The sequence below is a fragment of the Nicotiana tabacum genome, chromosome 19 (assembly GCF_000715075.1).
Source record: "Nicotiana tabacum cultivar K326 chromosome 19, ASM71507v2, whole genome shotgun sequence".
Lineage (NCBI taxonomy): Eukaryota > Viridiplantae > Streptophyta > Magnoliopsida > Solanales > Solanaceae > Nicotiana > Nicotiana tabacum.
Window position 1 is genome coordinate 26,323,034 of NC_134098.1, and position 15,587 is coordinate 26,338,620.

Below are 15,587 nucleotides of genomic sequence, written 5' to 3' on the forward strand. Positions count from 1 at the left end.
ACAGAGCATGCATTTATTAATGGGTACATAAGATACGAGTAAATCTTTTCCGAGTAACAAGTCATAGCTGCTGGATCAATGGTGGAAGGAGAGCATACGCCATTATACCAGAAGTCCTTATTTTCAAATAAAGTAGGTATAATGCTAACAATGGGGTGCGGGTACACCAAGCCGATGAAGGCAAGATATGCATTTTCCATACACACATTTGTCTCATTTTAATTTTTAACAGCTAAGGTTAAATTGCTTAGTTTAGCATTTACATAGAGTGCAGGAAAGACCATTAAATCTCAAAAGGTTGTCATGAGAAAGAGAAAAATGGTGGGCTGGTGTGACAGGTGGAGTCAGACAGAAGAAATGGTGGCTGAAGATCCCAGCCTGCATTTGGTGGTCAGTCTGGAACGAGAGGAACTCCAGATGTTTTGAGAATGTTAGCAACTCCATTCAGAAAATCAAAATGAACTGTTTAGTACTCTTTCTTTTTTGGCGTAAAGAATGCCCCGTAAATGATTGTGACTCCATACTTGATATCATAGAATCCTTGTAAGCTTTTTGTAGTGGGGGGATTAGGGATTATTTTACTTTTTTGGGATGTATTCTGTCACTTTTAGCAGCACAAACTTTGTGCTGTTTTATATTTATAAAATGTTATCATTCTCAAAAAAAGAGAGAAAAATGAACATAATCAAATGAACTGCTGCAATGTTTCCTGTGTAATTCAACTGCTTACAAAACTTATTTAATCTGCATATATTGTTAGCATCCTGCAGTAGCAACGTCTATGCTAGTACAGAGGAGACTCGAGCTGAAATAGGATACATTGTTACAACACATATTCAGGGAAAAGAAGGAAAAAATATATAAGTAGATCATTTCACACTGCTATCTTAGAAGCAAACATGAGGGGGAATAAGCTTCCCGGGATTCATGATATTGTTTGGATCTAAAGCACCCTTTATCTTTTTCATCGTCCTCAAGTTCTCGATCCCAAGTTCCTTTTCAAGATACTGAAAATATAATGCAATAGAAGTCAGTAAAATCCAGTTACTCACACGATTTAGAAAATTAGGACACTGGAAATTAGTTTGGGTTAACAGAAACAAGACGTAGAAAATTGAAAGCATCCTAATTTTTTAGTCAAGATGAAGTTGCATAAAACTTAAAATGTCCAATAGCAAAACCTTTTGTTCAACTAGTGAATGCTGAAAAAATATGAATTCTTCTAGTTTGCAAAAATGGTCTCCATTGCATAACATTATGGGTTCATATAAGCTTTCTCCCTTTTCCCCTTTTTGAGGTGCTGAGGTTTACAAAGACACGGTCATCAAATGTCAACAGAAATTGCTTATGTAATAAAACTCTTGCACACTGTTTCTCTGGTGTACCTTATGGACAGTGTAAGGTTATCCGATATTCATCACTAGGCAAGTGCTACAGTATTTTGTTACATTTCGGCTTATAGTAAAGTGATGATGTTAATGTGAACAATTGTGCCATCCTATTTGTAAGACATCAAAAAGCCAAAAGGACAAGTGTTTGAACATCATACCTTCATTTTCCCAGTACCGACACCATGTTCTCCAGTACAGGTGCCTGTTCAGCAAAAGAATGAAAGTGGTAAAACACCATCCACGTGCCTTTGATGAAATGGTACTTTTAAAAAACGTGGAAAGAGTCTATACTCAGTGAGCAACAGAAAGAGTTTCAGGTGAATCGCCAGAGCTGCAAAAGTTACTATAAACACAATGCAAGTTCAAAGTTCGCATACAAATTACATGCTTAAGATAATTCTGTTGAAAGGTTTTGAGACAAATTCAGGAAAACATATCAGAGGTTAAGACAAATCCAGGAATCAAATCCAGTTGACTGAATACAGGCAGAAGATTTTAATATTGAAAAGAGGGTGGAAAAAAGAGAGGTAGCTAAGCTTTCTTGCCCCATTGGAACAATGTCAGTCAAAAAACTTTTCTTGGCGATTCAGCTTATTGGACAAGCAGACCAAGTAAGAATAAAGATCAAGGGTCAGACTCTGCAGCTTCTGTATTAGCTATATCTTTTCAAACCCTGGTAGTGATGTACTGATCAGAGAATTAATCATGGCCCAAGGTAACTTTATCCTTATGATCTTGCTTTCACATGGATTGTAACTTCAAAGACTAAGAGGTCGTTTAGATGATAGTATTTGATAATTAATCTTAGCATAAAATCCCGCACAGAACAGTATATGGTTGGCCGCATTAAAATAAAATAATCGCTGCGTAACTAATGCATCGTTTGTTGGTGGGTATTAAATAATACTCGCATTAAGTTATGTGGGATCACCCGGACCCCACACATAGCGGGAGCTTAGTGCACCGGACTGTCCATTAGGTTGTGTGGGATCTTCGTATTATTTAATGCATGATAGAATGTGGAATAAGAATACATGTATTAGCAATACGGGGAATAAACTATTAAAGACAAAAATGCCCATCTAAAGTAATCATGTATTAGAATCTCTTCATTATTAATTACCACATAATATTCCCTTTATTATTAATCACCGTATAGCCAATCCTAACATTATAATCCCCGCACACCTAGTATGTGAACCAAAAGACCCTTATATGAAACTAGGCTTGTTGTTTCCTTTTCATATTTCCTTCTTCTTTGATGAGGTGTTGGATGGATATTGCAGAGGAAAGGAGAGGATCACTAAGCCCAAAATGCAACTTGTACCTTCCATTGATAAAGCGGTATGGACCATGAAGTGGTTTAGCCTCTCAGCTTCTCGTCGTTGTTCCTTTTTGGTAGGATCAAATAGAACTATTGTATGGAAATTTCCATCACCGGCATGAGCAATAACAGTGCTGTTAAAGAAAAACAATGAGCAATATAGATGGTAGAAACTTGCAACTTAATGTCCGTAAAGTTCAACATATCGAGTCCAATAATTTATACAAACAAGACATACCATATTAAAGGAGAAGCATCCAATTCCTGTTTTGATCTTGATATTAATTCAGCAAGGTGTGACAAGGGTACACAGACATCCTGCAACAAAAACGAGTGTGTATTTCAGATAATCACATTGAAAATAAAATAAAAATGTTAACAAGTTAATAAGAATGTCCTCACTTAAAATTAAAACATGTGCAGAAATGAGAAAATATCCAACATATCATCTCCTATTGGAATCACCTTATTAAAAGTGCTTCTGAGTTGGGATTTTAACTGATATAGAAAATAAGTATCTTTGCAGAAATGAGAAAATAATATATCATCTCCTATTGGAATTACCTATTATAGTGTCCCCAAGTTGGGGTTTAACTGAAAGACACAACAAAATCTGAAAGCTAGTCTTTATTTTTTATTTTTTAAATTATTTTTAATAACCGTGATGTCCAGGGTTAGCCTGCTGAAAGCTAGTCTTTATTATCTATTGCATAAATCAAATATCGATTGGCAACGCCCTAACGTGGTTCAAGGAGCTCATTTTTTAGTACAAATAAGTATGTGCATGAGCCAACTTCCATCACTACAATCCTGTATTTAGTTATGGGACCAGCACTCAAGGCGACAAAGATTTTCAATGCCACAAACATGGAGGCAGAATGACAAACAGACAATTTAGGTTCCAAGGGAATGGAGATTTAATTTTCCGCAGCAGAACGATAAATATACTTGAAAAGTAAGCTAAAGTCTAACCAACCCTCTGTGACACTATGAGCAGAATGCTTTCCGAATATTTATAGGCTCCAAGATGCTATCTAGTTCTATTAGGATTTTATTTTCAGTTCCGGGAACATCCATTTATAATATTTCATCTACATTTAGCGAAATTTACGACTTAAACAGTAAGTGTCAATTATGAATCTAAAGGTAGCATCACCATCAAGCTCCCAAATTACCATATATTCATCAATACTTGTCTTTTTTCCACTCATCTTTGGGTGGAGGTAGAGGGATGTGGCATGTGGGTGGGTTTTTTTTTTTTTTGGGTGTGTGTGTGTGTGTTTGGGGGGGGGGGGGGGACTAAAAAAGTTCAAATATATCCATATGAATCAGATAAACTTTGATAGATGAAAGTAAGAAGGAAAACGTGAACACAAAAGTAATGTGGTTGGAACATTTCAAATGAACCTGAGATCCAAATGAAAATTTCCAAACCTAAAACATTATAACTAAAAACATAGAGCATGTGTTTTCAACCCATTTCAGTGTAAATTAGCAGTAGAAACAAACCGTTATCATCGCCTCAGAATTAGGTTCCATTGCAAAGCAAGCCCAAAGTGCTTCCTTTCTTATCTACACGGAAGAAGCCATTCAACAATTAATAAACAACATTGTTAGACGGGCCAGTTACTAACTATTCAAAAGTTGGCTTGTATACAACATGGAATCACATTTTCGCTGAAGTCACTGAGTTACTATGATCCATCACATCCGCACCAAGCCAAGTGGAATTTGAAGAAAGAAAATTGTTCAACATAGACGAGATGAGGGTTGTATGGTTAAGAAGTTTTTTCTCACCTTTAGTGGTAAACATCTAATGGGAGTAAGATGTGGATCTCACTAAGCAACAGGATACCTTTTATAGTGGAATGGATAGTTCGAAAATTTATTTTGGTTCAGTTGTTTCAAAGCTTGATCATGTCTTGCGTCTACCTCCAGATGCACCGATCAATAGGTGTAAAACCATGGTGAGTGAAGGTGTTAAAAGGGGACGAGGTAGAGAAGGAAGTAGTCTTCAAAGACCTACAATTTCTTGGAACCTTAGCGAAAGATAGAGCACAATGGAAGAAAAAGATCTATATAGGAGATATCAATTAGTTGGGAATATGTTCAAGTCATGTTATGTTGCTCGGACTCTCCGAAAATGTATACTTATAAATAGGGCTCATTGTAACATAGTGAAGAATATCAATAATATATTTTTCTCCGGTGCTTTCTCACATGGTATCAGAGCATTAGTGAGAAACTTATCGCCGTGCATCATTTCAGCGACTTCGGAGAAGAAAGAACTCGTCGCCGTGCAATTTTCCGGCGACTTAAGAGGCTGTCCGAAACAAAATCACCTTCCATTGGTGTTGTGCAAAAACCAACACCACCACAAGACTCCTCAAGATCGGGTAACCAAACACCAGTCAACCCCACCGGAAAATATCTTCCCATGTGCCCTCACGCGCCGGAAGAAGAAGAAATTTTCCGACAAGATCTGACCCACGCGTCGGCGAGATCTGACCTCCAGCGGTGCCTTATGTGTGCTGATGTTACCTTCTTTGAAATTCGACCATACTTCATAGGCCTAGGTGGTCACTTAGACATTTCTGAGGTGCTACCAGTTCTATCTTTTGGAGATTCAGTCACTATTTCCCCTTCACCTTCTAGTGGCCTTGTATGTCGTTTGCGCCGGTCACTTTATGGTCTAAAGCAGTCTCCTCGAGCCTGGTTTGGTAAGTTCAATGCAGTTATCCAGGAGTTTAACATGACTCGTAGTGAAGCTGATTACTCTGCGTTTTATCGGCATTCTGCTTCAAATCTTCTGGTCGTTTATGTTGACGATATTGTTATTACCGGCAATGATCAGGATGGTGTTAGTAAGTTGAAGCAACATCTCTTTCAGCACTTTCATGACTAAGGATCTGGGCAGATTAAAGTATTTTCTGGGTATTGAGGTCGCTCAATCTAGCTCAGGTATTGTGATCTCACAACGTAAGTATGCCTTAGACATTCTTGAGGAGACAGGAATGACAGGTTGTAGACCTGTTGACTCCGATGGATCCGAATTCTAAACTTCTGCCAGAAAAGGGGGAGCCGTTCAGCGATCCCGCAAGATATAGGCGGTTGGTTGGTAAATTAAATTACCTCACAGTGACTAGACCTGACATTTTCTTTCTTGTGAGTGTTGTGAGTGCGTTTATGGATTCTCCCTATGATAGTCATTGGGATGCAGTTGTCCGCATTCTTCGGTATATAAAATCAGCTCCAGACAAAGGACTATTGTTTGAGGATCTAGGCCATGAGCAAATCGTTGGATACTCAGATACTGATTGGGCAAGATCACCTTCTGATACACGTTCTACGTCTGGATATTGTCTTAGTAGGAGGTAATTTGGTGTCTTGGAAGAGCAAGAAACAGAATGTGGTTGCTCGGTCTAGTGCAAAAGCAGAATATCGAGCAATGGCAATGGTCTAATTTGGATCAAACAATTGCTCAAGGAGTTAAAATTTGGTGAGATCAGCCAGATGGAACTTGTGTGTGATAATCAAGCTGCTATTCATATTACATCAAATCCAGTGTTCCATGAGAGAACTAAACACATTGAGATTGACTGTCACTTTGTAAGAGAAAAGATACTCTCGCGAGATATTGCTACAAAGTTTGTGAAGTCGAATAATCAGCTTGCAGACATTTTCACCAAGTCCCTCACTGGTCCTCGTATTAGTTACATATGTAACAAGCTCGGTACATATGATTTATATGCACCAGCTTGAGGGGGAGTGTTAGATAGCTATGTGAATATATATATATATATATAATTAGTCTTGGTCCCGTGTGTAATAGAAGTAGGTTATGTATTATGTATACTTATAAATAGGGCTCATTGTAACATAGTGAAGAATATCAACAATATATTTTTCTCCCGTGCTTTGTGACATAGCACAAATGGAAGAAAAAGATCTATATAGGAGTATCAATTAGTTAGGAATATGTTCAAGTCAATGTTGCTCGGACTCTCCGAAATGTAGATGGGCGCGTGTCGGATCCTCCAAAAGTAGTGCATTTTTGTAGGATCCGACACGGATGCGGCAGTTGTTTCGGAGAGTCCGCGCAACATATATGTTAGTACATTATAGGTCTTAATGTTTTCTAGGAAACTTTTAGCCCTATTAAAAAAATTTATGCGAATAGAAATTTAGAGAACTTCTACTACTTCGTTTTTGTTTTTATTTTGTATAACATTGGTCTGAGATTAACTTAAAAGAAAACAAATAGCCAATGAGGATTCATATAGCCAACCACAACTTGTTTGGGACTGACTACTGAGGCATAGTTGTTTTTGTTTCAAAGTTTCCAGTAACAACTTATGTTGGAATTGAAGACTCGATCATGCTGATGACAGCCAAATGAAGGAAGTAGTTAGGAGAGTAATACTAGGCTGAAAGAAGGTACTTCCTACAAATTTTCGAAAGATATGATCAAAATTTTCATAATTGTATCTATTAAGGATTGACAGAATTTGGAAGGCACCAGTCAAACCTTACTTTGAAGACTATGATGCAGTAAAAAATGTATAAATTGAAATTAAGCAATTGTCCCAATCACAGGTTTCAAAACCTCTTCCTTTGCAAAAAAACTTACATGACAATTTATTGCATAGAGAAGAACGTAAAACTACTACTCGAAGCACATCTTTTCAAAGTTTTGACAAAAGCATGCTCAAGCAAAAATATTGCTCCTCTATTTATTCTTTTTTTTTTTTTTTGGTTTAATCCTCTATTTATTCAAATTATCAAAGAGGTGAGATTACCATGTTACATGAAGCTATCATGGGGAACTCACAAAGACATAAATGGGCAGGACAGAGCAAAAGGGAGAATCACACAGACTCGACTTTTCACCTTCCAATCATAGTAAGAATGATGAGAACTAGAAAATTACAATTGTACAAAGAAACAAATTCAGGAATTCTATTTTTCCAAATTTACATCCATGGTTTTGTTCCCTTTTCATTTTTAGTAGGAAAGATATTTTTCTCAATTAATTGAATCTGTATTGAGTTGTCTGTATTTCTCCTCCTTTCGTGGTTCTTTTTGGTCAAAGGTAAGTTGGATCTAAAAAACATATAGGAATAAGATTACGAACTGCAATTATTGGGAGGTACTCAATACCTTGGGTGTTTAGCTACAAAACTTGCATGCTCCATAAGTCCATCCACGAGAAGCCTTATCATTTTTTTATTATGAGCAAATGATGCTAAAATCATTACTCTACAAATGTTAAAAGCTCTTATTGTGCTAGTCTATTTTCTTTTAAACAAGACAGCATAAGACCAGAAATCTGGAAAGGTTTTCATATTCTTTTCTTATTTTTTGAGACTATAGGAGGAGTAGGGCTTTCATAGAAGTTATCATTTGCTAGCTGTCATTTACTTGAAATATCATAAAACATATCCATGTTAATGCAAACACTAATATTAGCCCCTCATTTTCTAAGATCTAGTTTGACAGAACTAAAAACACAAGCATAGGTACTTTTATAATGAAAAATTGAATAGAAACAGAACGTAAAAAAATTATAATATTGAATAGACAGAACTAAGACAATGAAGTACCTTCCAGAGTTCCTTTTTCTCGTCAGGTTTTTCAGCGAAAACAAAATCAGAGCCATTGTGCTGAGAAGCTATCTTCTGAACAATCTGCGTTTGCTCACGCGAATACGCCTCTGATAGATCACAAAAATCAGTAGCTAGTTAAACAATAGGTAAGTGGCATCAGTATAGTTAGTATGTTCACTCACAACCCCACAATGAAAACAATAGTTAGGTTCAATCGCGAATATTCAGAGTGCATATCATAGTAATCTTCAGAGGCACCCTTGAAAAGGGCCAGCTGGAAGTTCAATGTGTTCTGCAACTGAGTTTTAATCCCTCTACCCCATCGAAAGACAAAAGAAAGGGTCAATCTTCCTAATCTACTGGAAGGAATAATTTGTTAAAACTCTGGTTAATCTATATTGTCTGCTGGAAACAGCCTCTCTATCTCCACAAGGTAGGGGTAAGGTCTGCATACACACAACCCTCCCCAGACCCCCCCCCTATGTGGGATTACACTGGGTATATTGTTGTTGTTATCTGGTTAATCTATATGCACTCCTATCACAGGTTATCTGTATTGACTCTTCTTGACTTACTATTCTCAGTAAGGTGCTTGAGTTAACACCTATACTGATCATCTATTGGAAAATTTGTGTCACGTTATAAAAGATTGAAAGCAACTTGTTTGGTCGGATTTATAAATCAACCACCTTCAAAGAATTCATAATTTAATTTCTAATAGCTTGTTTGGATAATGACTAGGGATCAGTAAGCATCTAGAAATAAACAAATCTGATTCCACCAAAATCAGATCTCTGTACTGTAAGGTTTCAATTAAAAATCTTTTTTCAAAAATACATGACAAAAGAAAAATAAAGACAGCGCAACAAGTTAAGGCTTTTTGTATCAACTATTAGTCTCATTAGCACATAAATCTGGCGTAAAGCAAACTCAAGATATACCAGACAGAAAGGGAAGTGGAATTTTGGAAGAGAGGGAGGAGGAAGAGCGGTGGAGGAGAGCGCGGAATGAAGATGAAAAAGAGAGTGCCAACAGGAAAGAGGGGATATACTGCTCGAGTTCAAGTGAACGAGATATCCTAAGGACTGCTGGAGAGAGAGAAAGGAGAGGAGTGGTTTGACAAGGAAGCTTCCATCATCTTGGCCGATAAGGGACTGAACAAGATAGGGCAACTAAATGGCGCCTCCTGGGACATCATTCCAGATGTGCTAAATACATAGCCATCATCAGTTGGACTTGGATTTGAAATAGAAAGTCAATGTTTTGGTTGTCCGGCCAAACAAGTAGGAAGACTTTGGGAAGGCCAAATCCTTCCACCCAAATGATACCTATTTTTATTATCAAAAATTGTCAATAGAATTATAGAAGCAGGCAAATTCTCATTTATGAACTATGAAGTATAAAAGGAAAATGAGATTGCCAGGAAGCCAACTGATGCAACTCTGAGGTTGTGGCATAATAGTCAATGAAATTGGAATGGACCATGAGAGACACTTGTTCAAATCCCAGCGGAGGCAAACAAGTTAGGTAATTTCTTTCCATCTATCTAAGTTTTGGTGGAAAAAGTTTCCTAATACATGTTCTAGTGGGAGATAGAACAGGTAACCGGTGGATTACTCAGGATACGTGAAAGCTGGCACGGACACATGTTGGTATGCTGTCTTCTACTACTGCTTATGAGATTAAAGATTATAACACAAGTTAAACTAGGCATTAAACAATTATATGGTGAGACGGAGATTAACAGAAGTTTTAGTATTCATACCATAAAAATAAAAAAGACAGGACTTTTTATATCAAACTTGCACACTTCACCTGTGCCTACAAATTCAAACATCAAAGTTGGAACCTCCGGAAATTTTTTGTCATTTGCGAGATTGATTGCTCTCACTTGAACTTCATCCAAGAGCTCCACTCTTGACACCTAATGTGCATTGGAACAAAGAATTACTTCTATCTCTAACAGAAAGTTATGGTTTCTATTTTGAATTGTCAAAAATGTAGAGTCAGAGGCCCTCATTTTCCCCATTGCTGAACTAAACAACAAAAATGAGCTCCCACACTAACTCTGCCGAGTACAATTACAGTGTTCAGCTTAAGCAAATGGAAGCATGAAAAGAAAATAAAGATTCAAAAACCGTTAACCTATTTGATATCCTCTGGAGATGTGACTGAATATAATTTCTTACACTAAGACAATAATTAGAGACGTTTAAGTCTATTAAACATTGGCTTAATCTTAAGTTAATCATAAACAAAAGGACTTTCTAAAATCTTTAATGGAAATGAGTCCCATATTTAATCAGGCATAATTTGATTTACATGAAACTAGTTGGAATCTGTCAATGCAGTTAGTGGAGCCATGCAGAGAACAGTACATTTATATTAGGAGACTGGTCCAACAAATTTCATTAGAATTTTATTATGATTATTCTAATGCATTTAGTTGAGTTCTGACCTGTATACCAGAATGCATAGTGGCTATAGCAACGTCTGCAGCATCTTTAATTGTTGGAAAGTTACACATTGCAACCTGTACCAATATCATGAAAAATGCAAGTTCAACATAAAGCTATTTACAGCACAATATGAGAAGACACAACTCTCTCTAAAGTGGGGGTACACAGACTGGCCTAATAGTAGGGACTAACATGAAAAGTATGATTAAGTTTCTAACTTAACTGAGATACAGGGTGTCCTAATACAGAACAAATTCATTGCATCAATCCTTAACGACATTTTATAGATCAAACCCAGCACATTCAAGAATTTATAATTGCACAGATAGCACCAATAAGGCCTAGTTTCACAGGTAAGCCTGAGGTCACAAGAACCTAAAGTTCTTTCAGGTCTCCATAACAACAGGGTAGTATGCATTTAGTATCAAGTTCTTTCAAGTCTCGACAGCATTAGGGAAGTATGTAATCTTACCTCAAAAATTTTCAAGTCTCCAAAAATTCCCAGTCATATTATGAAAAATCGATGTTATCATTTATTTATAGCATTATTTGAATATCTATTCCGATGGATTTATGACCTATGGAGATGTTAGAATCTCAAAGAAATTCTACTCCCTGTGTTTCAATTTATGTGAACTCATTTCTTTTTTAGTCCGTGCCAAAAAGAATGACTCATTTCCATATTTGGAAATAATTTACCTTTATGCAATGATTTATAGCCACACAAAATATATGTGCTTCATTTTATACCACAAGTCCAAAAGTCTTCTCTTTTTTCTTAAACTCCGTGCCCAGTAAAATAGATTCACATAAATTGAAATGGAGGGAGTAATATATTCTAGGACCTTGTAAATATAATGTAACTCAATTTACCCCTATAATTATGATTTTCTTTCCTTTCTTAGAATATGTATGCTTAGCTATTTAAACCCCAATGGCTTGACGGAATAATCAAGCTTCTCACAAGTATCAGAGCGTTTAATGAGAAAATAATCTTTGGGATGACTCGTAGTGAAGCTAATCACTCTATGTTTTATCGGCGTTTCTGCTTCAAATTTGTGTGTTTATTTAGTGGTGTATGTCGATCATATTGTTATTACCGGCAATGATCAGGATGGTATCACTAGTTTGAAGCAACATCTTTTTCAGCACTTCCAAACTAAGGATTTGGACAGATTGAAGTATTTTCTAGGTATTAAGGTCGCTCAGTCTAGCTCAGAAATTTTTTTTCACAGCAAAAGTATACCTTAGACATTCTTGAGGAGACAGGATTCATGAGTTGTAGATCCATTGACACTCCTATTGCCAAACTTCTACCAAGACAAGGGGAGCCTCTTAGCGATCCCGCAAGATATAGGCAGTTGGTTGGCAAGTTGAATTATCTCACAGTGACTAGACATGATATTGTCTTTCCTGTGAGCATTGTAAGTCAGTTTATGGACTCTCCTTGTAATAGTCATTGGGATGTAGTTGTCCGAAGTCTTCAATATATAAAATCAGCTCTAGGCAAAAGATTGTTGTTCGAGGATCGAGGCCATGAGCAGATCATTGGATACATAGACGTTGATTGGGCAGGATCACCTTCTGATAGACGTTTTACGTCTGGATATTGTGTTTTAGTATGAGGTAACTTGGTGTCTTGGAAGAGCAAGAAGCAAAATGCAGTTGTTCGGTCTAGTGCAGAAGCAGAATATCGAGCAATGGCCACGGCAACATGTGAGCTAGTTTGGATCAAACAACTGCTCAAGGAATTGAAATTTGGAGAAATCGGTCAGATGGAACTGGTGTGTGATAATCAAGCTACTCTTCATATTGCGTTAAATCTGGTGTTCCATGAGAAAACTAAACACATTGAGATTGACTATCACTTCGTCAGAGAAAAGACACTCTCAGGAGATATCATTACAAAGTTTGTGAAGTCGAAGTTTCACCAAGTCCCTCACTGGTTCTCGTACTAGCTATATTTGTAACAAGCTCGGTAAATATGATTTATATGCACCAGCTTGAGGGGGAGTGTTAGATAGTTATGTATTGTATATAAGTAGTCTAGTCCCACATTTGAATAGGAGTAATATGTACTATGTAGAGCATAGCTATAAATAGGGCTTCCTGTTGTATATTGAAAAGTGATATACAACAACAACAACCCAGTAAAATCCCAATATTGAAAAGTAATATCAATAATATAATATTCCCGTGATCAGCTTCACTACGAGTCATGCCAAACTCCTAAATAAGTGTACTAAATTTACCAAACCAGGCACAAGGAGACTGTTTTAGACCATAGAGTGACCGGCGCAATCGACAAACAAGGCCACTAGACTCCTCTTGAGCAACAAAACCAGGTGGTTGCTCCATATAAACCTCATACTCAAAATTACCGTGAAGAAAAGCATTCTTAATATCCAACTGATAGAGAGGCCAATGGCAAACAGCAGCCATGGATAAAAAGAGACGGATTGATGCTATTTTAGCCACAGCGAGAGAAAGTATCATTGTAATCAAGCCCAAATATCTTAGTATACCATTTGGCAACAAGGCGAGCCTTAAGCCGATCAAGCTGGCCATCCGGACCAACTTTAACTGCATAAATCCAACGGCAACCAACAGTAGATTTGCCTGAAGGAAGAGGAACAAGTTCCCAAGTACCACTTGCATATAAAGCATACATCTCGTCAATCATAACATGTCGCCGTCCTGGATGAGAGTAGGGATGGAAATAAAGGACAAAAAAGATACAAAAGCGTAATTGGGTGATAACAGACGATGATAACTCAACCGACATAATGTGGATTAGGATTAAGTGTGGACCATATACCTTTCCGAAGTGCAAACGCGCTTAAAGCGCGCCTTTGACAACACTGAGTAGGAGCAGGGTCAGGTGTAGGACGTGAATCAGCTGGGCCTGATGCTGGGTGCAGACGACGATGATATGTCAAGAGTGGTGTTCTTGTGGCAGGGAGTGTATGAGGAGCCACACTAGACTCCCCAACGGTAGGAATGGGTAAGACTTCTGTGGCGGAAGGTAAAAGAGGAGCTATAGTAAACTCCTCAATAGTCGGTATAGATCAGGCCTTAGATATATCAAGGTGGTCAGAAGAGGTAAAGTAAGGCCTAGACTCAAAAAATGTGACATCAGCCGACATAAGGTACCTACGAAGCCCTTTTGAACTCGAGAATACGCAAGAAAGACACACTTGAGAGCATGAGGAGCTAACTTATCCTTCCCGAGAGCGAAGTTATGAACGAAACATATACTCCCAAAAACACGAGGGGGAAGAGAGTATAAAGGCAACTGAGGAAACAATATTGAACGTGAAATCTGATTATGGATGGAAGATGAAGGCATCCGATTAATCAAATAACAAGCCATGAGAACTGCATCGCCCCAAAAATGCAGCAAAACATGAGACTCGATGAGAAGTGTGCAAGCAGTCTTAATAAGGTGCCTATTCTTTCTCTTTGCTACCCCATTCTGCTGAGGGGTATATGGACTAGACGTCTGATGAATAATTCTATGAGAAGTCATAAATTGCTGAAGCTGAGAGGATAAGTATTCTAAGGCATTATCACTGCAAAAGATGCGAGTGGAAACACCAAACTGATTTTTTATTTCAGCAAAAAAACTCTGGAATATAGAAAACAACTCAGAATAATCTGTCATTAGGAAAATCCAAGTACATCTTGAGTAATCATCAATGACACTAAAAAAATAACGATATCCTAAGGTTGAACTGACTCTACTAGGACCCCATATATCAGAATGAACTAAATAAAAAACAGACTCTCAACACTACTTCTCACGAGTTCAATCCTAGATTCGTAGATAGTATTCAATTGGTGATCAAACAATCAAATAATTAAGCATGTGATTGAATTAATAAACCAATATGATAAATTAATAAGAACAATTTAAGCTTCAACCTACAGCGTTCATGCAGCACCCCACAACTCTAGAACTAATAAACTATGAGATTAAAGGAAGAGAAGAGAAGAAAAACTAGTTCGTTCGACCAATTGATATGTTTCCACAAATAATTAAAATTCAATTTCTTGATTTGTATCTTCAATTTTTGTCAACATATAATCTTGTACCATCGTATTTGGCTAGTCGTATAGCTTTCGGAAAATCAAGAAGCAACTCCCCTATTTTTACTACATCCCAAAGACCACTAAGGGTCATCAACAGCCCAATAACAACAATATAATCTAATATGAGCTTCTCCGATTATCTTAACAATCACATTCGAAGCCTCCTCCAAGCGTGGTCTGCGTTCCCTCCCGTGAATTCTCCTTCAAAGTATGTTAGATATCCTCCAAATTAGGTTTAGAAGGCCTTCTATACAAGTTGGGACCGTGTAGAGACAAAATAACCCTGTCCCGAACGAAATAGGAAAAATCCCGCAACGCAAGGTCCAGGACAGTGCACCATGTAGGGCCAAAATAACCTTGTCCCAAGCGAAATAGGAAAAATCCCGCAACGCAAGGTCGCGTTGGCCAAGCGCCGGAACCAGAACGTTATTGCCTCCTCTTTCAATTCTTGCTGCCTAACTTTCAATTGGCGTATACTTTATTAACCAACCAATCATGTAATGATTACTCACCAAGTAATCATTATGTGATGATTGGTAATTCATTTTTTTTTTCTCCAAAATTCCATATTCACTCTCCAATCTACCTACATTATCAAGTAACACTCAAATAAGTATAAAGCTCAATACTCAACTAAATTGGGCATATACCAATATAAAATACAATCAAAAAGCGGTAAAAATGCAGAGTAAATAATATCAACATATCTGAAATT

The 15,587-nt window shown here is 37.3% G+C and overlaps 1 protein-coding gene across 1 annotated transcript in view; it reads right to left on the minus strand.

Annotated features, from left to right (window-relative positions):
- Positions 1-679: 679 nt before the first annotated feature.
- Positions 680-15,587, minus strand: part of LOC107812463 (D-lactate dehydrogenase [cytochrome], mitochondrial) — a 40,957-nt gene continuing 26,049 nt past the window's right edge. The window contains exons 11-18 of the mRNA XM_075239779.1: positions 10,780-10,854; positions 10,137-10,245; positions 8,319-8,428; positions 4,225-4,287; positions 2,954-3,033; positions 2,719-2,849; positions 1,550-1,593; positions 680-1,007 (exon numbers count right to left, since the gene is read on the minus strand). Coding sequence (XP_075095880.1) covers positions 888-1,007; positions 1,550-1,593; positions 2,719-2,849; positions 2,954-3,033; positions 4,225-4,287; positions 8,319-8,428; positions 10,137-10,245; positions 10,780-10,854 — 732 coding nt within the window. The 3' untranslated portion in view covers positions 680-887. The remainder of the gene's footprint in view (positions 1,008-1,549; positions 1,594-2,718; positions 2,850-2,953; positions 3,034-4,224; positions 4,288-8,318; positions 8,429-10,136; positions 10,246-10,779; positions 10,855-15,587) is intronic.